Source organism: Falco biarmicus, chromosome 3 (genome assembly GCF_023638135.1).
Source record: "Falco biarmicus isolate bFalBia1 chromosome 3, bFalBia1.pri, whole genome shotgun sequence".
NCBI classification, from domain to species: domain Eukaryota; kingdom Metazoa; phylum Chordata; class Aves; order Falconiformes; family Falconidae; genus Falco; species Falco biarmicus.
In genome coordinates, this window is record NC_079290.1 from 62,757,603 (window position 1) to 62,781,379 (window position 23,777).

At 42.2% G+C, this 23,777-nt stretch overlaps 1 protein-coding gene across 2 annotated transcripts in view; it reads right to left on the reverse strand.

Moving 5' to 3' along the window:
- Positions 1-11,715, reverse strand: part of PTPN2 (protein tyrosine phosphatase non-receptor type 2) — a 32,536-nt gene extending 20,821 nt beyond the window's left edge. Inside the window, exons 1-3 of one of the 2 annotated variants that reach the window (XM_056330711.1) lie at positions 11,479-11,713; positions 8,025-8,115; positions 346-446 (exon numbers count right to left, since the gene is read on the reverse strand). In XM_056330711.1, the coding sequence (XP_056186686.1) occupies positions 346-446; positions 8,025-8,115; positions 11,479-11,667 (381 nt within the window). In that variant the 5' untranslated portion in view covers positions 11,668-11,713. Of the gene's footprint in view, positions 1-345; positions 447-8,024; positions 8,116-11,478 lie in introns of both variants that reach the window. The other variant, XM_056330710.1, reaches the window with a different exon arrangement.
- Between the last annotated feature and the right edge of the window lie 12,062 nt (positions 11,716-23,777).

A 23,777-nucleotide genomic window follows, 5' to 3' on the forward strand; every position in this document is an offset into this window, starting at 1 on the left:
TTTGGGCATCAACACTATTGTGCTGTGAGAAGAAAAGCTACTGCTCAGAAGGTGCAAGATGAAATAAGGGGTAGAAATTGTTGCAATCCATTTCCAAAACAACTGAAGAAAAGAGCAAGAAATACCTGAAAAACTTCATATGCAGTAAATTTTTCAAATATTCCCTTTAGCTTTTTATTAAAATATGAAATAATGTGCCCAAAACTAAAATAAACAGGCAGTTAATATGTGATACATGTAATTCACAGGGAGAAGGAACCATCCAAATATAAATTACAACTTTATAAATCTCCCCTCCCCGACATTCTCAATTCCTATAATAACCTAGTAATTGGTAATACTTACCTGTGTTAAAATATAGTACCTCTGGGCTTCTTCTATGACCACAAGGCTGGCATTGATATAGTCATTCTCAGTGTTCTGCAATTTTACACGACTATGATCATCTAAAATTTAAAGAAAATTAAGAATTAATGATGCATCCATCCATCTTCTAACAGGCAAGTTTAGGTCTGACAAGCAATTAGAAATAAATTCTGCAATACTAAACAAATAGTAACCTATAAACATACATTAAACTAATTTCTCAAGTAACTTTGGGAACTGCCTGTCTCATTCTCCCCTCAGCAGTCCATCAGAGTAATTCCAGCTATTAATAGAATTTACTGAGAAAACTGGAATACCCAGTTTTCTTTAAAAAACAACCAAACAAAACAACCCTCCCACACATGCCAAAAGATGCTCACAGCCATCCCTCAACAGTTGCATTTCCTTAACAGAACAGCACCACAACCCACACCAGGCAGCACGCTGTCCTATCACACCAGATCACTCTGCTGCATGGTTTCCTTTAAGTTCAGAATTCCAAGATTTTTGGTGAACTGAGATTTCACAGGTTGAGGTAGAATCATGAAGTTAAACTCACACAACAACAACAAAAAAACAATAAAAAAAGCCACACAAAAACCCCTACTTGTAATAACTCAAACCAAGCTTTAATCAATTTAATTTCCCTGTAATTTATTATTTAATACTATACAAGTTAAAAATACTAAAGAAGGGGCATATGTACCTATTTAACAAATCTTCCAATTAAAGGAAGCCGAATCTAATTACAAATTTTCAGTCTCTCACGGTTACACAGGCAAGACAGAAGATTCCCCTATTTATGGCAGAGGCAAGCAAAGGACTCCTGTTGAAATTCTAACATTAGCATGAGAAAGATTACCAGACTGTCCTACTAGAACACTGCATAATAAAAGCTCACCGTGGCTATTCCTAGAAACTTAGTATCTGATTTATCACCCTCTAGGAGACATTTAAGTAATCAGACTTGTTCGCATTAATTAGAACTGCATTAAACAAACAGCATTTTTAGTTTAAAATTTGTACCCAACTGCATGCCAAGAAATGAGATTCAACTGACTGCAAACCCCCCCGAAGCTCAGCTGCCTAGATGGGTTGTTTATGAGAACAGTAAATAAATAGCAATGAATTTAAGAGACTTCCAACACATTTCAAGAAGAGATGGAAGAGATTCCATAAAGAAACTGACAGAGCCGAGAGTGAATTACAGTGCAGTGCCTGTTTTTAACCTACATTCACCTGGTCAAACCCACAAAACTAATTTGGGATGCAGACTTATAGCACAGCTCCTGTTAGAGTATTACTCTGCTTTTGCCTCTCCCATCCCTGCACCAAAAGGCTAACTTCCTTTGGACAAACAAAATTTTGGGAAATGCACAAAATCCATGGGTTTTGACATGAGCAACTACCAAGTACCCCACTCAGTCCAGCTGTCCTAGTTGAACTGAGATTAAGTCTCTTTATCACAGCCAGTCTATACAGCACAAGGCTTATCTAAGAGATCCATGAATATGGCCCCAGATAGGCAAAAAGCTGACAGGAATGAAAAAATAGTTACTAAATTGTTCTATAGACCCTTGTTCTATAGACTGCTCATATGATTTTATAAATACTTTCTATGTGTTTGGAAACCTGGATAAAGTACATTTACTAGGTTTTATCTGCTTTTATACTTTCCCTCATCTATCTGCTATTCACAACTGTCAAAGGGGATCTTACTGGATTCAAGGAAAGAAGTCAACAGAAAGTTTGGGGGGTTTTGGGTTGGTTTGGTGGGGTTTTTTTTCTGAAGGGCTGAGATTTGGGGTTGTTATCCTACCTCCTTTAGCTGCTAGCTTTTATATGCAGTCACATACAAATGTGCAGAGTACAGAAATATGCTGGAAACCTATTTTTAATATCGAAGTATGAGAAAGTTACTGGGTTTGTCTGTTTTCATTAGCATTCCAGCTGTAAGGCAACACCATCCTGACTTTCAGGAGCCTTAAAACAATTTATGATACATCTGCATGAAGAAAAAAGTATTATCAAAGCCAAGACACAGTAAAATGAAGACACTTGCATTTTAAAGTAAAATGTATCTCCTTGTACTATTTTGTCCAGACAGGAAAGCGTTACTTTTTCCTTTCATGTATCACTTTATCTGAAATGTTTCTACTGGAGAGAAACCAAGGCCTTTGTAAATATTACATGTCATTTGCCAACAGGAAAACCTTAAGATCTTGTTATAGTAAATCACACATACCGGTACTAGTGTTCTCGGAAAGATGACATAAGCAAGCACTGTTAACAGTTTAATCACCCAGCAGCAGCTGCTGTATTGCTGCCAAGAGGAGATAACTGCAGAGGCTCTAATGAGGCTTCCTACTGTAATCCTTACACACGTTTTCCGCCTTACTTTTTCCTTCTTATAAATTCTGCTTTGTACACAGGACAAATTAAATTCTGAAAGTGTTTGGTTTTTTTTTTTTTAAAAGCCCCTTTTAACAACTAGTTCTATGCACAGAGAGCTTCCCTTCTCCTCCCCAACTAAAACAAGAGTCGATCCTACATATACACAGAGGCATACATGCCACAGGACAAAGAAAGCCACTAGAATATATTGATTTCCCATCTTTCAAGGGAAAACGTTCCTAAAGGACACAATGACCTAGAAACCTCATTCAAGTTTTAGCTTGCTCTTCTGAATTAAAATGAAGCAAGCCAACTTTTGACAGTGAGTTAGCTGTAACGTGTTTCCTGTATGTAAATCACTTCCAGTTACAAAGTACTTCAGATTTATATGAATGATTAACCTATCTTAAATCTTTATCTTAAATGTTGCCATGCCCAGAACAGCTAAAATCTAGTACTCGTTCTCTGAGGCGCCAATTCCCCTATTTCAACAAACCATGCAGCCTGAAAAGGAAGTGGAAATCTTAAAAATGCTTCTCATTCTGGCTTCCTGCACTAAGAAAACTACTGTCAGAACGACCCTGTCTGAGGTAAGTGAACTCTTACTACCCACTTAAATGAAAACCTGTCCCACAGGTATCACTGACAACATTCCCTGTGTCTCAAATAAGGCCAAGACTTCACATTACACATCAATTTGCCCACTCCCTGCTAAAAAGAAAGTTACCTATCCAGTTAAAACCAAGATACAAAACGTCTGGCACTTTACATTATACAGTTCTTGCAGTTAGTTAATGAAAGGTGACTTGAAAATAACTGTGCTTCTAGAAGTGAAACCACTGTATAATTGAAAAATTGTCTTTCATTCAATAAATGTCTCTGGCTCCACAAATATAGAACTATTAACAACAAAGGAGAGTGAAATGCTACCTAGTGGATTAAAGAAAGTAATAAATAAAACATGTAGCCATAAGCCATCCCAATGACCCAGTATGACCCTTTCCCACTTACCAGCAAATCCCCTTCATTTCACTAATCCAAATCTAGCCTATCTGAGCTGCTAAATTATTCACATACTCTGTCACCATACTTACAAATCTCAAATTTCAGAGGTAGCCTATGGCACAAGAAAGCAAAGTGACTTTTCCCCACCCTGTCACCAGTTGTAAGCAATGAATGCCATTGTATCAGTCATGGCCTAGCTCCTAACTGAAATGTATTCATACTGAAATACACACTTAACTACTGCACAGATTCCTTACACTTTGAAGGACTGAAAAAAACCTTAAGATACATTTTAGATCAGTGGGTGCTATAAAACTCCCCTCCTCCCCAACACCAAAGAAAGAAGTATCTCCAAAAACAGCACACTGAGTTTATTTATACCATGTTTCTGGTAACAAGATGTTTTATAGAAACATTAGATAACGTCATCATTAAGTATCAACATCAGCTTCTAACACGGACAACGAGAAGTGCAGTAGGTTTATTTTGGACAGAACATCTCCTTGTTCTCAGCACACACACTTGAAACACAGGACAGAAAGGGAACATTTTTGCAGTGACAATTAATCAACAATATTTGCAAAGCCATCCACATCTGCTCCAGCTCTGTTCCCTGTAAAGAACAATACTCTTCATGTTCCTTTCTCCCTAACATACACTCTAGGTCAACTGTAAGCCTATGGTTGAAAGGTCCAACACAAAGTCTACTAAAGGTCACAGGAAGACAAGAGAAATCACTACCTCTTAAGATCATCCAACAGCAACACCAGCTTCTATCAGGTGAAAATGTTCAGGTGGCCTAAGATACTGGGCTACACACCACATGACAAAGGCAGGCTAAAGATAAAACTGCAAACCCCCCCATCTACCCTCCAAAAGCAAAAGGAAAAAGAAAAATCCTGCCAATTTTGCTGAGGGGATTTCCTTCTAGCCTCTAAATCTGGGAACACAGTAAGCAGATCTCTAAAGGTGTTTACAGTCAATCTGAGACACTAGACTCCCCTGATAGCAACTAAGGATAAGATTTAGAAGGTAAGTAATAACAGAAATCTTAAGAGTGTCATTGAAGTTATCAATAAGGAATAATAACCTCACGAGTTATTTTCCTCTCAACAATGTTTTCTGAGAAATGGTTCCATCTGTCAGGAAATGACTGGTTGTCAAACCAAACCTATTTCAGATTAACTTCCTGTTTCAATAGCACTACATAGCCAAAATAGTCCTCTCCATATTCTAGACTAATACCAAACTGCAGGACTGCTATTTTTTTTGGCTAGGCAGTAACTCTTGAGGGCTTTTACCCAACCAAACTTATACATACCACAGCTCTTTAGCCAACAGAACTGGACACTAACAAAAATATTTATGAAACTGGAGACAATGTGAAACTCAACTGTAATGGGCAAAGATAATTAGTCTTTTCCAGCTAACAGAAATCAACTTCTAGCTAAAAATCCACATATTGGACACAAGTGGTTTCAGCATACCTATCTTGTGTATTACGGCTGAAATGGGGCAAACCAACCCAAAGCATTTTTTCCGGCACTTGTAATTGACATATTTCTGTAAGACAGAATAATCTTTGCATTTCCTCTTGCAGACATACCACCTCCGATTTTAGACTGGCTTGGCCACTATCTAGATTAACAAACCATTTTCTCACTGCTACGCAGAACTACAGCATTTTCATTAAATTGTATCTTACAGTATGTTTAAGTAGCAGTTAAAGAGCAGTAAAATTGGTGAAGGACCGAGTTGTTAAGATTGCATGAGACTGAGTTCTACTGCATTTCTGCAATGCCAGCTCCTTGCACACATGCACCATGATTACATTTCTTCACCCCAGTGACCAAACTGCGTAACTTTTACTGCAGCTGCTTTGAAATTTAGGTACTGTTATTTTGCAATGTTATTTATCATACAGTCCCTTCCAGGTCTCTTTGTCCTCCCAACTCTCACCAACAATTATGAGTCATATTTGAAAACACAAAGATGTAAAATTCAATGGGAATTAGTTCAGACAGTCCTGCAGGCCATCTTGGTGGCCCAATTCAAACCTTCTTTCTTTCATAAATACTAAATCCATAATTCATAAATACTAAAAACGGAGACATGCCTCAAAGTTCACCATCTTAGCCCAGCCATCATGTTGTAAGTCATGTCAACTAGCACATAATGACCTTAGCCCTTCCTATGCCAAACAACTGCTTCCAAGACTAGGTTTTATCTGCCTCTGCTCTTGCACAGGGTCCAGGGATTTATACAATCACATAACTAATTTCCTCCTGGCTAAACAAGCATTTCAGAAGCAGGCTTTGCCATGACCAAGGCAGAGGTGTTTGATGCTCTTCACTACTGGAAAAGTTGTGCCATGATTCAGGAAACTCTTGAGCTCCGGAAAGCTACAAGAGATGGATACAAGTCATACCTCTAAGACACTATTGCAGGCATTTTTAGATGCTACTTAAATAACACAATGGGGTTTTATTATTTTTTTTTAGAAACACTCCTTTCAAAAAGAAAGAAAACCCACAAATATGTTGAAGGTATGCTGCTGTTCTCTTTGTAGCAGTCACTGACTAAGAAACTGATGGAATTCCATGGATGGAATAAGCGGCAAACGCATAGTTATAGCTTCTGCCACAGGAGTTGTATAGGATATTGGACCAAGGAACAGAACTTGGGCCTTGTGGGCTCAAATCCAGTTTCCTGCCTTCTCTCCTTACAACCCCCATCCCAACTTTGGTATGAAACAGGAAGTAAATAAAACCCAATCTACTTTACCACTGCTAAGATGCTAATGCTGTGCTGTAACAGGACAGCAAACTTGGGACACCTACACACCTCTGCACATATCAACAAAGGCCCAGCAGAGGCCTATCTCCCTTTACTGAGCATACAGCGTTAGCCAGGAAGCCTTGACTAACTTGAGATACCTTCTTAAACAGACCACACTGGAGAATGCCATGCAGATGCAGCCAAGAGGCTGTGCATTGAACTCTTTTAAGTTCAGTTTCTTCAGAGTGCAGTATTGAGATTCAGTATCAAGCCAGACTGGATCCACTTGGAGTGGACACGCTGTGCACATTAGCGTTCTAGCAGCAGTCTGATGAGTAGCGCACAGTGCTGCATCTGATCAGCATGACTCAATCTGAGACCCTTTCTGTGTAATTTTGAGAAGTGCTATGCACATGCTGCTACCACAACCTTCAACTGGAAACAAGGAGTTCAGCACTTCTCCAAATTTTACAATAGGTATTCAGATTAAGCTGTCAAACAAAAAGCCCAAATACAATTGCAACCCTTCAGAAATTCTACATCCAGTAACAAGAAGGCTTTTACGAGCCTTTGGTGTTCTGGGAAACTCCATACTAAAGAACACACAAACATTTAACCATTTGCAACATCAGTATTTTGTAGAAAAATTAAGGCTGCACTCATTTCTTCTCCTAGTCCTTTTGAAAGTGACTTATGATAGCTTTCTCCAGCTCTAACTATATATTGGTAATCTTTTGCTCACACCTTTTTATAGCAATTTTGGATTACAGTTTCTACAGTAAATGCCATTGAAAACAAGTGCACAACACCGCAGTAGCAAAGAAGCTGGTAAAAAACAAGAAAGTTGTCTTCACCCAAGATGTAAGATCATTATGTCATAAAGACCATTTTATGGCAGTTAAGCTGTACAAAGCACTTCTTACTGTATCTACTCACATTGAGAACAACTTCATGCATACGTTCTTCCGAACAGACAAAAATAACAAAATCTCAAGTATTTCTTAAAGCAACAGTACAAATCAAGAGGCATTTACCCAGTCTTACAAATGTGCAGAATCACTTAGCCCAAAAGGAAACTTTCAGTCAAAGCTTATTAACTTAGCTTCTGTGCTCAGTAGATGTTGATTTTCTTAATGACAAAGCAATATTAAACAAATAATTTCCTTATAAGGAAAAATGTTTAATATTTTACTTTGCAGCTCACAAACACTTCCCTACATACCAATAACAATGATTTTCAATCATCTCTCATTCACCATCCAGCACAATGAGTTTAAACCACAGGCTCTTCTCCCTTCTGTTATATACGTTTGCATATGTGTTATGAAAAACATATTTATCATAGGATACCTGTCTACAGAAATAAACAAAATACAAAACCTACAATAACCATGATTTATTAGCTATGGTGTTTAAAAGTAAACTGGGTAAGTAAAAGGTCTACAAAGTTTACCACTGTATTTACATAAAAAGATACTTACATGGACTAACATCTCTGTATCTGTTTCGATTTCTGTTTTCTGGATATTTTGCAACTCTGTGAGGGTAGTCACTGGATTTATGCCGAATTTCCTTTAAAAGACAAAAAACGCAAGTCACTTATAGCCAGCAAGGTGATTAAGGTTAGTGTTATACACACCCTATTTTAAGACTTTCAAACTTATTAATTAATGCAGGTTATTAGTAATTAACATTTTTAAACTGACCTTCACTACAGCTAGTGGTATTTTCATGCAGACAATGTGTGTCTCATTCATGGCCAAGCTGTTGCCATTTAGATCTTCCCACACTTGGCTAACACCACCAAACTAACATAAATGCAGTTTGGTAAGGAACTTACGTAGCAGGATCAAAGGCAGGGAAAAACCCCAGATATTTATTATGTTTGCAGTTTACCTCAGACGTCACATTACCTCCCACAGTAATAAGAGACTCGGACAGACAGAACTAATAGCAGTCAGTACACTGCTAGCTCCTTTACACCAACCAGCAGCATAAATGCCCACAAAGGCACCTAGTTAATGATTTTATGGCTGCTGTTAACAGCCATAAGATTATTCTTGGTGGTTTGACAGTTCAACCCAGATAGCTGTAGTTAAACATGACCCAGTAGTATGAAGGAACAATTCTAAACTCAAAATATCAATGTGATATCACAGCCTGCTTCTTCACAGGCATCAATACAAACCTTCCATTCCAATAATCTGCACTTAGAAGATACTCTAACATACTCGTTTACACACTATTTTAAAGAGTATGCTATACTGTTCATGTACTCTGAATGTTCAGATTTTACTCTTTTGCCTCTGAGTGTATCTTTTCCAGAACTTCACTAATATATACAGATTTACTTTATGTAGACAACTGAAAACACAGCTAAAAAGCTATTGACAAGCAGCCTCCAACAAACTGAACTATTCCCTCTACATCTCTGCAATGACGCCACTCAGCAGGCATGTTGTACAATACAGAATTAACAATATTTTGCTTTGATTTCACCTTTTGCTACATGTGAACATTATGTCCCAAAGAGCATTTAAAGCTCTCTTTATAACCAAGCATTCTTTGGTCTTTTTCTATCTTTCCACTATCTTCTTTGTCTTCTCAAACTTCATAAATAGCCTATATATTCCCAGACAATTAACACAGCCAAAAAAGACTCTGGTGGCAATTTAATATACGTAAGGAAGCTCCATTTTGTAGTATCTGGTGTATGACATTACTTAAGTGCAGCGCGAACCTGTAAAGAAACTGAACCACAATGTGGAACAGCAACTGTCAAGCACCAATGCTCTACATATTTGTACAAAAATATCTTATCTTTTAAACAATCAGGGTTTTTGTTTTGATACAGCACACTGGAATTCGTCTTCTTCTCTAGTTTATGCGGCTTAAAAGCTTTGGGAGCAGCCATGTGCTCACTGAATAAATGTATCTGTGAGGCATTCACAACTGAGTTTCCATGAAATGTAAATTATGTATTACTCCATAACTGGATACGACAGACTTTTTTTTTTTTTAAAAAAAGCACTGGCATCCTCTGTGCACAGAAACAGACCTGTAATTTGGTCAAAAACAATAAAACAGCTAGAAACACTACTACAGTGATGGGAGGGGGGGGGGGGGGGCTTGCTAAAAGTATTAAACCTAAGGAAGCTTAATGACTAGTTCTAAAATCAGGTTTTCCCATGTATGATTCAGCCATCACAAACTGGAGAAACAAACCAGATGCTAGATCTAACATAAGGTATATTATACAAGAAAAACTTGCATTGGAAAAGGAAAAAGTAAAAAATCAGTATCATTTATTCAGTTATTAACTCAGATTGGATAAGAGCTCTGGCAGTCAATATAAATAATCCAAGCTTCACAGGATTCTACCACAAGTCTTGGCAAATTCATGGAACTGAAGAGTAAAAATAACAACTGGTCCCAGCAAGAAATAAAAAAACCCTAATACCCAACTTTTTTCTCCTTCAGAGAAACGTAATATTCTCAGGACAAACATGTTATGTTTCTTATACAACACTATAATAGAAAAATACCTTCGGAAACAAAAACTCAGTGTGAAAACACGTATCAGCAATTCAGAGTATTTTCTACAAGTGTGTACTATTTAAAACCATCACTTGCTACTTCTGTGCTTTAAAGCAGATTTGTATTCTCTGGTTTTAACAAAAACCAAACGTGTTAAGTACCCTGAAAAAATCCTGAGTCTGCAAAATCTACAAAATCAGGGAAACAAAAGATTCTAACACAAAGAACCTTATTAAAAATATTTTATGGCATAGCTGTAGTAAAATTAGGAAATTCACACACAAATTTTAACAGAGCTTAATTTTCTCTTCAGTTTACTTCTCCAAGAACATCTAAGCAACATCAAAATTACTTGGGAAAGCTAATTTGCTCAGTCTGGATATACCACATGTAAAGTGTGTGTACTTTTTTACCTCATAAAAATACCAGTTGCAGAAATCTTCCCTTAAACTGTGCTAAGATAACGAGGTAAAAGCATATTTCTGTTATTCCTTGTTAAATTCAAACGACAGCTCAGTTCCATAATACATGCGTAAAGACAGCGTATTCGAAATACATGTAGAGCGGGGGGAGGGGGGGAGTATTAACAGAAAAAGCACAACTTAAGTTAGTAAAGAGAACTTTAATTTGGGGTTCTTTTTCCTCATTTGTGAAAGGGCACTGTAAAATACATACCGGCTCAAATAACTGTTCTAGTACTGTAAGCTTAAACATAAAGTCAGCGTTATGGACCCGAACCAAAGACTACTGCTGCAAGCTAGCGAGCCCGCTGTTCCTAGAGCACGCGGGGCAGCAGGCGCTTCCCGGCGCGGCCACGCGCCGGGCAGGTGCGGGCGGCGGGAACGGCGCGCGCCGAGGCCGAGCGGGCGCCTGCGGAGCCGCTGCGCTGCGGCCTCAGCGCCAGAGCCGCGAACCCGGGGCGACGGCGAGCCTCGGCCGCACCGGTACCACCAGGTACCGCTTCCCGCTCCACCTGGAGACCGCGGGGGAAACACCCTCGCCGGGATCTGACCGGGCCGCCCCGCCAAGCCCTCAGCGCCTCAGCCGCCACCGCGCCCCGCCACCAGCGCCCGGCCGAAGCGCCCGAGCCCCGGGCCCGCGCAGACGCAATGCGCCGGCAGCCCCCCGCCGCCCGGCAGCGCGCCGCACAGCGCCTGCGCGCCACCCCCCCACCCCCGCTACCCGCCCGGGGCGGAGCAGCGGCCGCCCCCGGGAGCATGCGCAGCGCCCGCCCGCAGTTTCGCTGCGTGCACCTGAAGGCGAGCCGTGGCCCAGCGACTTCCGCTCCCCGCCGAGGCGGCGCGCGCCGGCAGCGGGCGCTGACAACGCGGTGCCCGCTCCCCGCCCTTCCCCCAGCCCCCCTGCCGGGGCGGCGCCGGGGAGACCCCCCTGGCTCACCAGATAACGCGCCTGCCAGTCGTTAGTGGCGTCTATCTCCTGGAACTCCTGCTCGATGGTAGCGGACATGGCGGCGGCCAGAGCGAGAGCCTGTCCGGGGGCCGGCACGCTCCCGGCCCCGCGCGCGCTGCCCACCGCACGGGAGCGCCGAGCGCGCTCCGCCCTGCCGCCGCTGCCGCGCGCGCACATACGCTCGCAACGGGTCCCGCGGGCGCCCGTGCCGGGCGCATGCGCGCGCCGCGGCCCCGCCCACTGAGCGTTGACCAGACCACGCCCGCGGGGAGGCGGGAAGCACCTGGGGTGACGTCACGGGGCGGGGGGGCCAGGCAGAGGGCGCGGGGGGCCGCACGCAGGTAGCCGAGGGTCCCTGCCGGGCCGAGGGTCCCTGCCGGGCCGGGGCCGGCTTCGGGCGCGGGGCCGCGAGCAGCCGCCTGCCGCCCCGGTGTCACTGCAAGGGTAGGGCCCGGGCGGGCCGCAGCCGGTGGATGGGCGCTCCGGCCCGGCCCGGCTCAGCGGGGACGGTCCGGGCCCCGCTGCCTGCACGTACGAGAACCGGTGCGTGTCGGACAGGCAAACCGCGGCCGGGCCTGCCGTCTCCATGGCGGAAACGCGGCGGGGCGGCGCGCAGCGGTCCCCTGCGATCGCTTCCAGAAGCAAGCCCCTAGGAGACCGCCTCGCGAACGGCGGGTGACACCGAAGGTCACGCAGGGTTTGGCGAGGGCAGCGTTGCTCAAGCTGCGGGGAACCCGCGGTGCAGCTCCGCGTGACCGAGGCGCGCTTGTCGCCCCGCAGCTGCCTTCGCACCAAGGCGCGGGCGGCCACGGCCCTGGCTGCGGACGGGACAGCGGCTTAGCGCCGCGCGGTCTCACTCTGCACCGCAAGGGGGAAGAGCTTAAAGCGCCGGGGTCCCCCCTCACCCCCCAGTGGCAGCGCTGCCGCTGCCCCAGCCGCCCCCTCTCCCAGGCTGCCCGTCCTGGACCTGCTCCGCCCCCCCCCCGCCGCCTCACGAACGGGGCGGTCTCACGGGAACGCCTTAATTGCCCACCGCCGCGCCCGGGCGGTCCCGGGCCCCCGCTGCCCCGCTGCGCTCTGCCGTCCCCTGGCGGTCAGCCTTGGCCGCGGCGCCTGCCGTCTGCGCTGCGGTGGCCGGGCCGCACCGGGCCCCCCCCGAGCGCCGCGCCCCGGGCTCGCACACGGTGCGGGGGCTGAGCGTGGCCGCCGCAGCCCGCGCGAAAACCGGCTGCGCGGTGCTGCACGGTGCCGCGGCGCCCTGCGCACTGTCACGCCGCAGTCCCTAGCAGCAGCCGAGGCGCGACGCCGGGCCTCGGGTGATTTTTGGGAACGGCTTCAGGCGTGAGGTGAGGAGGGAAGGTCGGCAGAGCGAGGCGCTTGCTCCGCCATTAACGTGCTGGTGGCGGTCAGTGCGCTGCTGCTGAGGTGCCGTGCCGGCCGCCGTTAGAGCAATGCAGCGCGAAGGGCACCTGGGCGGCCAGGGGTGGTGCCTGGCTTGAGCCTTGCCCACCTCACACCTAAAGGCCACCAGCTGCACGCTGGAGAAATGTGGCCTCAGTGCTCAGTGAGCAGAGTTCACACTCCCCGCCATCGTGCGGTTTTATAGCTACAAAAAGGCAACAAGGCTTGTTCAGCGTGGTGCAAGAAATGTTTATGTGGTAACACAGGTAAGGCAAATATTTTTGGAACAAACTTCTGGCTTGGACATCCAAATACCTGTCATCGGCTGTTGCGTTTCCTTCCTGTCTGCAGACTGCAGCGCAGTAGAGCGCTCCAAGAATGTGCTCCCGTAATGAAAGCTGGTATCTTGTACACCAGGGGACTGCATGATGCACGTCTGAAGCATGGCTGATGGGACAGCATGCATCGGTAACTTCACAGCATGTTTTTCCAGGTAGCTCAAGGAAATGTTGCGTAAGATTTTCTTGAACTGTGGGTTCAACCTTTGAAATCAATATAGGGACTAGCTTTCCTGGATTTTTCTGCTTGCACAGGCCAGTTCTACAGATGTTCTCTAGTTAATCAGTGTGCTACATGAGATTAGTTATGAAATAAGTAAGACATTTGTGAATTATGTTTATGACTAAGCGCAGAGCAGAATCTAAGTATCCATCCTCAAGATAGTAGGTCTGCTTGAATTCATGTTTCAATGAACAGAAAGTGTTCTTAACCTCAGAAAACTGATCTTGCACAATCTGGGTGTAGGAAAGTAAATAGATACATAGAAACTCTCTGCCAAATAACAAATTTAAATAAATTAAAACATACAACTTCACTGATTTTACTCTTCAATAGGCTTTTCTCTAGTTACAAACTGGCTGACTTACCTGTATTTGTAACATTTGTTATTACTGCCTTTTTTATCCCTCGCTGGAACTATTTGTAGGTCAGAGACATTGTGATGCCCATGAAGCCATCCAACGTGGATCGCATCTAAATGAGGCCCAGTCACTGTCCTGTTGGTCCAGAGAACAGAGAATGATGCTGCCCAGTGGCATGTCAGTTTCTCTTTATTCTGGTGCAAAGGCCAGGGAAGACCTGGAGGTTGCTAGTTGTGCAGTGTGACAAGATCTTGTGCTTGAATTCAGGGACAGCTCTATCAGCTAAGGAGCGCCCCATGTTTATCAACTGAGTGACCTATTGAGACATCAGTGTGTTTTAAGAAGCATGTAGGAGAAGTAGTAGTTTCGCTATATATACACAGGAATGTGTATTCTGCTCTTCTAATTAGCAGCTGTCATGCATATGAGAAGCTTGTTCTTGTCATTGCTTGTGATATTTGGGGATGTAGTTCATATTGGCAAAGCAATGGAATTGTGTTATCAGGAGAGGGAGTTTTATGGTAGCAGCTCTGTTTAGTATCTGTAACACAAATCAGTGCCTAGAGACAGCTCATGGAAAACTAAAATAAGTGTTCATTAATTGTGATTTACAGCTGGCTTAGAAGAGCAGTAACTGGTAAATCAGGGGGTTCTGGAGAAATTGCCATTGTTTACTTTTTAGTTATATTTTACTGCAAATACGCTGAAAATGTTGTACCAGTTCCCAGGGTTTTGGGAATTGAGCCCAGGATAGGCCCAGGGCTACAGTTATAATGGTCTATGAAGGAAAACTGTATATACAACATAAACCAAGTACACTCATTAGAAAACTTTATTTATTCTGTTGCCAATAGTATATTCCAGTTCCGTATTAGCTGTGTAGCCAAACCCAGATGAACTACTACATAAACTCTTAAACCCTTGAGATAGCATGAGACATCAGCAAAGCAGGATAATGGAGTTGCTGGAATGTGTGGTATATTGTCAGTCTTTTCCGTCTTAGTATAAACACAAGGAAGTAGTTATTGCAATGTTTTCTTATTAAAAAATGGAGTAGTGCATTCAGATCTGGGGCTCCCATCATAAGAAGGACATGGACCTGTTGGAGCGAGCCCAGAGGAGGGACACAAAGATGATCAGAGGTCTGGAGCACCTCTCCTGTGAAGGCAGGCTGAGGGAGTTGGGGTTGTTCAGCCTGGAGGAGAGAAGGCTCTGGGGAGACCTTATAGTGGCCTCCCAGTACCTGAAGGGGGCCTACAAGAAAGCTGGAGAGGGACTTCTTACAGGGGCACGTAGTGACAGGACAAGAGGTAACGGCTTTAAGCTGTAAGAAGACAGACTTAGATTAGACATTAGGAAGACATTCTTTGCTGTGAGGGTGGTGAGGCACTGGGCCAGGTTTCCCAGAGAAGCTGTGGATGCCCCATCCCTGGAAGTGTTCAAGGCCAGCCTGTATGGGGCTTTGAGAAACCTGGTGTAGTGGAAGGTGTCCCTGCCCATGGCAGGGGGCTTGGAACTAGATGATATGTAGGGTCCTTTCTAGCCTAAACCATTCTATGATTCTATGAAAATATCTGATAATTTGAGAAGCCCCATTTGCTGTGCTGACCCAACAGTCACCCCAGGGCAGTTGGTATCTACAGCAGTTCTGTTCTCAAAATTAGTTTTGGTGCCCTTGCTCATCTGAATGAAAAAGACCAATCAACTTAACTTTATATGTTTTTTGTCCAGCAACGTTGGCCAAACAATTAACTTTAGTACCAGTCTGGAATGGACTAACTGCTTGTTCTGCCATGTGTACATTTTTTGGGTCATTCACTGGAATTACTTAAGTATCATTTATTGGAAATGATCTGTTTTGTGCTGGTTTTCTGGGAACCATTTTGGATATTGGTAGATGAAGAACAAATTCTTCCCTGTGGTGGTTTTATTCACAAATACGCTCCACATCAATCTTAGCTGTTAAGAAAGAAAGCTGGAATGTGCTTAAGCTTGCCACGATGTGAAAGGTTCAGAACATATCATTCCTAATTTAAGTCTTGTAGCCCCAAGCCTAAAGGAGAAGAGGATCCTCCCTTTCCCCATGCACTGGATAGGACTGGAAACCCAGAAAGTCTGGCCACTCTTCTGGCACCTGATAGGGAGCAGGAGAAGCTGAATGAAAGGGTCCAATGGTCAGGTCTGTGCATTTACAGTGGAATCCTCCTATTTCAGACTTTTAGGGATTGCATTCCTTGTTCAAGTGAACATTAAAATTCCTGTTACTGAAAGTAGGTGCCAGTGCAAATACCTGTCCTCAGCTGTATTATTGATGTCCTCCCCCTGCCCAAAACTGTATTTTGGCGTACAAAAAAGGGAAAAAACCCCCACCAAATTTTAAACGATGCCTAGCAAAATACAAACCCTTGTAGCAGCAACTGTAGCAGAATCTCAAAGGGCCCTAACAGGTTTGCATTCAGCTAAGGGAGTCCGTCACATCAATCATAGGTCCACAACAGTGGGATTCTAGTGTCCAATGTCTGTTAAAAAATGGCTATGTAGTAAAAGTGATGGAACTACAGAAGCTGTAATTATGTTTTGAAGAGAAGGACGGCTGTGCCCAGACTAAATGATTGCCCAAACTGTAGTTTGGAGTTCTGGGTAAAAGAAATTCCTGGCCAAGGAAGAAAGGAAAGATTAAGGTCTATTAAGGAAGTCTGGTTTATAGCCCAGAGATCTGTGCCAGTCTGCACAGCACTGGACTCCTACGGTGAAGCTGAAATAATTGTGGAGCGTGAAAAGAAAACCGCAATGGGCAGAAGTGCTGTCGTGAGTGAATGGACACTAGCTAGCAGAAAAGGGAGCCAGCCAGGATGTCTGATGGGTAGAACAACTTTAGTCTCTGCTGTGGCTTTGTGAAGCAGCACTTCCAGCAACCTAAGCTGGGGTGTGCAGTCAGCCACAAAACCTAATGCCTATGAGTCAATGCAGGGGGTGTGGGGTATGGCTACAGGAAGAGAAGAGCCAGTTGCCAAGAGAAAGATAACTCCAAGTTATTATTTTTGTTGCTTGTAGAGAGGATCTTGCTTGCTGGGGACTGTTTGTATATGTTACTTGATTTTCTGTCCTTTTTTCCTTTTCACACCTAGCCACAGTGACATTAAAATCATAGCTTTCAAGTAAGCAAGTAAAATTGAGTGAGTGTCCAGAGTGGCTTTGGTTTGATGTCATTCAATGGCCCTGGTTAGAAGGTCATTTTTTACTAGAAACTCCATCTATGGAAACTGCTTATAGCTGACACAAAGTTTTCACATTAAGTATTTACTGAGACTTGCATTTGATTGAAGATCGCTGGTTTATTAGAGTTTAAAATTGTTTTCCTCGCAGTTGGAGTAGAGCTGTTCCATGCTTAGACCGTTTCTAATCTCACAGTTATTGTTTCAAAGAATCACTTTACATTACTATATAATGGTTAAAGAGGTGTCTAAACTGCAGTTCTGGAAACACCTTTAAGCTGGCTGGCTGGCGAGTCTTCAATTCACATTCTGTCATAATTTTGAAATCATGTTATCGTGATCTTGTAACTTGTCTATAGCACAGATTCTGTGTTTTAGTGGCTTCCATGCTTGTATTGTAAGTATTTTCATCTGCATTCAAGCTTATCTTCCAAATTACAAAATGAAGGGCATTCTCTGAATTACAGCTGAAAAGGTTGCAATGTACGACTCATGCCACTGTTATTTGCTAGGAGAGTATCAGTAAATGTTACAAATTACTGTTCTCCATTTTATGTTCCAGTTTTTCTTTGGGTTTCCCAGCATCTGAACAAGGCAATTATGCCTATTTTCGTGGGTGTAAAAATCCTCAAATTGTGTTTGCCTTCCCCCCATCCCCAAACAGTTTGAAATAAAGTAATAAAAGTCTTTTTGGCAATGTAAGTTATGATTGTAATCCATTTTGTAATTTATGTTTCTGCATTAGACAACCTGAAGTGCCAATAACAGGAAAGGGGTTTTTTTTTACTACTAGCTGTAATAATGATTTAAAAAACCTTATTGTTACCAGCTTCACAGAAACTTAAATTTACCATGTGTTGGTGAGCCTTCAACATGCATTACAATAATTATGTCTGTCTTTTCTGTGCTAGAAGAGGTAGATCTGTGCAAGATTTGTGATATCTGTGCCTGGTTTTAAGTTGACATTAATATATCTGATTTCATATAATTTCCCGTATAAGCTCATCCTATTGAGGTAATCAGCAGCCCTGTAGGAGCCACATTCTCTGAGTCACTGTTTTGATGGCAGAGTTCCATGAATGTGTGGCTAGTTTTGTCTGCTGAGATGTCCTTTGGAATGTTACGTAGGGCAAGGTGTTCACAATTGTGTCACTATGTAAAGTCATTGAATCTTGTAAGGACCATGAAACACTAGGTAAGAATTTGCACAGCTACATTTACTTGGCAAGGCAGGATTGCAATAACCGATGCACCTCTCTTTTTGCCCTCAAAGTAAATTGGAAAGCAAGGAGGAAAACAGATTTTGCCTGTAGGTGGCAGAGCCATGAAGAAATTATAATTTTTCAGGCAGTATGATTTCCTAACAAAGCAAATTAATAGTGCATGTAAAATTTATCTTCCCTTCTATTCTTTGATAATGTCTCTCACAAAAATGGCTTTGAAACTAATCTACTAAAATAAGGAGTCTTAAAAAAATCTGTTTTGCATAACAAATATATTCATTTCTCAATATATGCTGTGTTTTCTTTGGTCCAGACATTTAAAACCTCTAATTCGTACCCTTATGGCATATGAAATGCTGCAACTGCTAAACCAATTTGTTTGTTTTCTCAAAGAAAATAAAAACTGAGTGTAATGTACTGAAAGAAGGATCCATAACACAAGTTTTGCAATTGGAATGCTGTCAAGGTCTTTAACGTCTTATTTTAGCCAGTGGAACAGTTCCAGCAGCTCAGGTCATGACACTACCACTTACTGGAATTAACAACCTGGGGAGGAAAGCACCCTTGTACAGAACGTGTCCAGTATCAGAATGGGTGTGTGACATTCTCTGGATCTTTTGAATTTTAGATCTTTTTTCCTACTATCTCACTGTATGCCAAGAGACATCACTCGTCATCAAAGGATATTGTTTTCTTTTTTTAAAAACTTTATGGTACTTTTCAAACAGACCACTGCAGCTTCTTTACTGGCAGCCAGTAGTACCCTTGAAGTACACTGGAAGTGATCTGTCACAAAGAAAACGGTCCTAGTACACAATTTTCTTTACTTTGGCATCCTTTTATGTCAGAAATGTCTTCATTGTGTGTTAGATCACTCAGAGTCAGATTCTTCTCAAGATTTCAGTGTAAAATAATGTAATTGCTAACACAGATTTGCAGTAATAGAGCAACACTACAGAGAGATAAAAAGCCAAAGTATGTTATTGAGATTGTATTTGTCAAGAAATATCCCCCAGGGTCACTTTAACATCTCGGCTAGCTTCTAGTTCCCATTCTCTTACACTAATTTTGGAAGCTCTCTTCACTTGAAACTGATTTTCTTTGTCCAAGATGGCTGTTTTCTTCTTAACAGCCCTCTCATAAGCACTACCTAGGGAAGACAGGATGCAGAGGAAAAGCAAAGGGTTTTTTTAATGTGTTTAAGCAAGACCACCTTAGTTTTGGCCTTTGGTTTTCTTGATTAAGAGAATATTTAGTTGAGTCTGGTGATTAAATTATTGAAAGTGATTCTGTGAGGAGGAGATTAAGATATATGACTTCCATAAGCCCCTATTTATATACACTAACAAGTTGTTACATTAACATTTATATTGCAATCAGTATGCCCCTGATTTCCTATTGCTTCTCAACACATTGATAATACCTTATAGATAATGTATTCAGAAGTTATAGATATGCAATCTGATTTCTAGATTCAGAATGTATTTTGGCTGGTGAATACCATGTAAGGAATAAATACGACAGCAGCAATTGTGAAATGAGAAGTCGGAAGCATTCTTTGTGAAACCGCCGCACATACACTCTTGGTTCTAGGGGTTTTCTCTGGGCAACGTTACAAATCCTGTGATTCCAGTAGTTCTTGGTCCCATAAAAAGGAATAAGGATAATTCTCAGTTAATTTCCAGTTTCAGCAACCTTGGAAAGTAGGATGAGGCAGATAGCTGAAGGAGGTAACTGCATTAGCTATTACAGCTAAATCTGCTGTCAAATACGCATCAACAGTGTGCACCATTAATATAGAATTTACACATATCTGCCACAGTAATTGGAATAAATCCTGAGTATCTTTGGAAAGGAGGTTCCAATGAAGGAATGCCATGATTCTGTTTTTAAAACATAAATATATATGCCTTTCAGGGTGACAGTAAAACTTCCTTTTACCTTTCACTTTCCTGAGAGAGGAAGTAGTTGGGAGGGCCTTGTTTACACAGAGGAATGACTCATTAATAGGTTCAATAATGAATTAGATCAGTGAAATCTATGCTGCAAGTTATACACCCCCCACCCCCCCACATTGCTCTAAATGGAAACTTACCCGCACAGCATTTTATACAATTGTTTTATAATGTGAGTTGCATATATGTATACTTTTAAATCTACCAAGTGTTACCAGATGTGATGGAAATTAAATTAGCTAGAATTACCAAGTACTGATTTATATTTTTCTCGATAATTTAAAAATACATCTATAAAAAATAGGGCAGATACTTTTAATAATCATGCAGATAAATGCATGATTAACTCTTTGAAGTTTACCTCTTTCAACATTAGAATATAGCGTTATTGGGGGGAAAATGAAATAATTTTTTGTTTGGCTAATCTGTGTAATTCAAGAGACAGTGGATAAGTAATCCCCATGCACAGAACGTTTCTGTGCAACATTTCATGCATGTGTTTATACTCTGTGCGTAATACTTGTGTATATAAATATCATCTGTTTCTGCCATCCTCCCATAGAGCACTGCAACGTGCTGTGTATGCTCTTTGTATTTCAGATGTCTGAAGGACATAGGCTCAAAAGTTAATGCTTAGTACTTGGTGACAGTACATCAGCCACTCAGCAAAGAGGCACAAATCTGAAATAATTATATTTCAGTTTGCTCAAAAGCAGATATTTTTTGTGAAATGTTGAATAAGTTGTGTTAGTAGAAATAATGTCTAATAGACATTGTTTTCTCCACAAAATGGCATGCGACTTACCTTGGGCAGGAAGCAACAGCTGGTAATTAGCACTCACCTGACCTTTGCTGAAAGGAGTACTCACTGTTGAGCAGTTGCTAATAAGCTTCCACAATGGAGCTGTGTGTGACTGTTCAAAGTGCCATTAATCCTAAGCCACCATGTGAACATGCCTTAAAATACTCTGTGCTCTTTTCAGTGTTCATACTGCGGGTGGGCTTTTAGCTTTGGACTGTGTTTGTTTTGACATGTGTCTGGAGTTTTCAGTTTAAGTATCTGTCACAGCACAAACATCCCTTATTCCTGTAAGGCCAACTAAACATGCTAGTTAGTACAAGTCTGTAGAAAGGAGATTTAACAATATGCAGACCTGATTCTTGTCTTGTGACAGTGAAGTTTAGAAATAATTTCATTGAAAATACGTTAACATAAACTATGACCATACAGTTTACACAATATCAAAACTCTGTGAATTCTTTGCTGAATCTAATGATGGGTCCCTTGGGTAATGTGTCCTCACAGCAATTCCTGTTGGAAATTTCTCCTTGTTATGATTCTGATCTAACTGTACCTCTGGGTTGAGATCTGTGATGAATAAAGTGGTTGGTGATGAGTATAAAATCACCATACGGTTTCTCTTCGAAGGGAGTGCACTCTTACAGCTGACTGTGAGGCAGTGTTTTTGTTAGTGGGAATTTCATGGCAGGGGAAAAGCCTTAAGTGAGCACAAAAAAACATTTTCACAATTTCCAGTGAATGGGAAATTAGCTTATGTAGTCATGTATCTCCTGGAAATTCAAGTATGCTTCTCCTGGAACCTTGTCTGGGATGTCATTGTGTGTTCTTAATCCAGATGTTTCAAATGCTTTGGGAACAATGAACTATTATTATTGTCAGAATAAATTAATCATCTTTGCTCTTAGAAATGTCAGAGGGAGGAGTATGTAGCAGACATCCAGGGAACCTTCGGTGTTTGCTGTACTGGAGTTGGAAACCTTCCTAGACAGGTATGTTTAGCTTCTTCTAATGGTGGTCAAAATAGAAAATTACTCCAGCATTGTGCGTTTAACATTTGCTGATATATACTATCAGGACTACGTTGCTGGACTGTTTCTTAGTTAACTCCATCTTGTTATGTCTCACAATGATCTAGAGGCTATACATAACGTACATAACATGGCATTCATAAATAGGTGATTCCAAATCTATTACGTAGTCTACCCATACACCATGTGGAAATTTGAAATCTGAGAGAGAGACAGGGTCTGTTCTACATGAGAAGAGATGAAAGTGTCTTTTCACAGTTTGAAACCCTTGGGCATGCCCTTTCACATTACCCTTTCAACAGGGTTCCTTGAAGTCTGAGGTGGTCTGTAAGTACAGCCACTTGCCCTAGCTGGGATTCCTGTTAGTCCTGGAGCATGTAATAGATCGTGATTTCTTAAGCACACACTTTCAGATACATGAAAATGGCCCCAAGGATTATTCTTTCGCTGGCAGTCAGAAGTATAAGGCTGTTTTTAGGATAGGCCCTGTGTTTGTTAAACTACTGCCCTTGTAGATGCAGAAATATATTAATGCCTTTGTACAGGCGCTTAAATATTTTTTTTTTAAATGAGTGATCCTGTTGGGTGTGGGGAATATGTGGTTTTCCTAAATCATTAATTTCAAAAGCTCTTTAACCTATTATACCTAATAGCGTTTTAATGAAGCTTGTTTGTTACACTTCCTGACAACAGAAGTTTTGATTATGTAACAAGAGAAATGAGCAAGTTACTTCCATACCTATTACTGCAACGATAACATTGTATTGTTGTCATCTTTCCAACTGTATTGTACCACCTCAGCTGCACTATGAATTCAGATTTTTACCAAATGTTCATGTATTATGCCTTAATAAAAGAATGTATTCTTCTTTTTCCAAATAATAATAAAAAAATCCTCAAAGACATTTATTTCTATGGACAGGCAATGCTGAAGTCTCCATTTTAACTTTAGAGTATTTCTTTTATGTAAATAGATAACAGCAGGGCCAGCTGCAGGTATAGGCAATGTAGGCAGGTTGTCTATGGATGCAGGTGTTCAGGGTGGCAAAATGGTCCCAATAAAGAGCAGCCAAGCTCCGCTCTTTCCTCTGCCAAGGCCTTTCTCCTGTGGAGAGGAAGACCACACGTTTGAACTGTTCATGCTACACGAACAACTGATTTCTACATCCTGCTGGCAAACTCTCCAGGCCTGAGTAATTTATACTTTTCTACTGTATGTATACATGTTATACTGTATTTATAGGCGTTTTATACTCCCTCTCAGAGTCAGTATGCACCAGAGGCAGTAGCAAACCTGGCTCTTCTGACTCAGTCCTGTCTCTGCCCTTCCCCGTTACAGGAGCAGCTGAGCCCCGGCAGCAGTGCAGATGTAAATGATGACTTTGCTGCTTGAGAGATAAGGAGTGTGGGCAATGAGAGGCACAACCTCCTGAATCTAGAGACTGAAGGTATGGGATCCAGTGATGGATGAAGAGGGCCTCTTCGTTCTCCTCCTAGTCAGCCAAAACCCCACTTAGTCTTCTCAGCCTGTCTCCACAGTGGCTATCTCTGTACCTCCCTCTTTCCTCCACGCTTTTCACAGAATCATAGAATCATTTAGGTTGACAAAGACCTTTAAGATTGTCAAGTCCAACCATTAACTCAGGACTGCCAAGTCCACCACTAAACCACGTCCCTAAGTGCTGCATCTACACATTTCTTAAATGCTTCCAGGGATAGTGACTCCACCACCTCCCTGGGCAG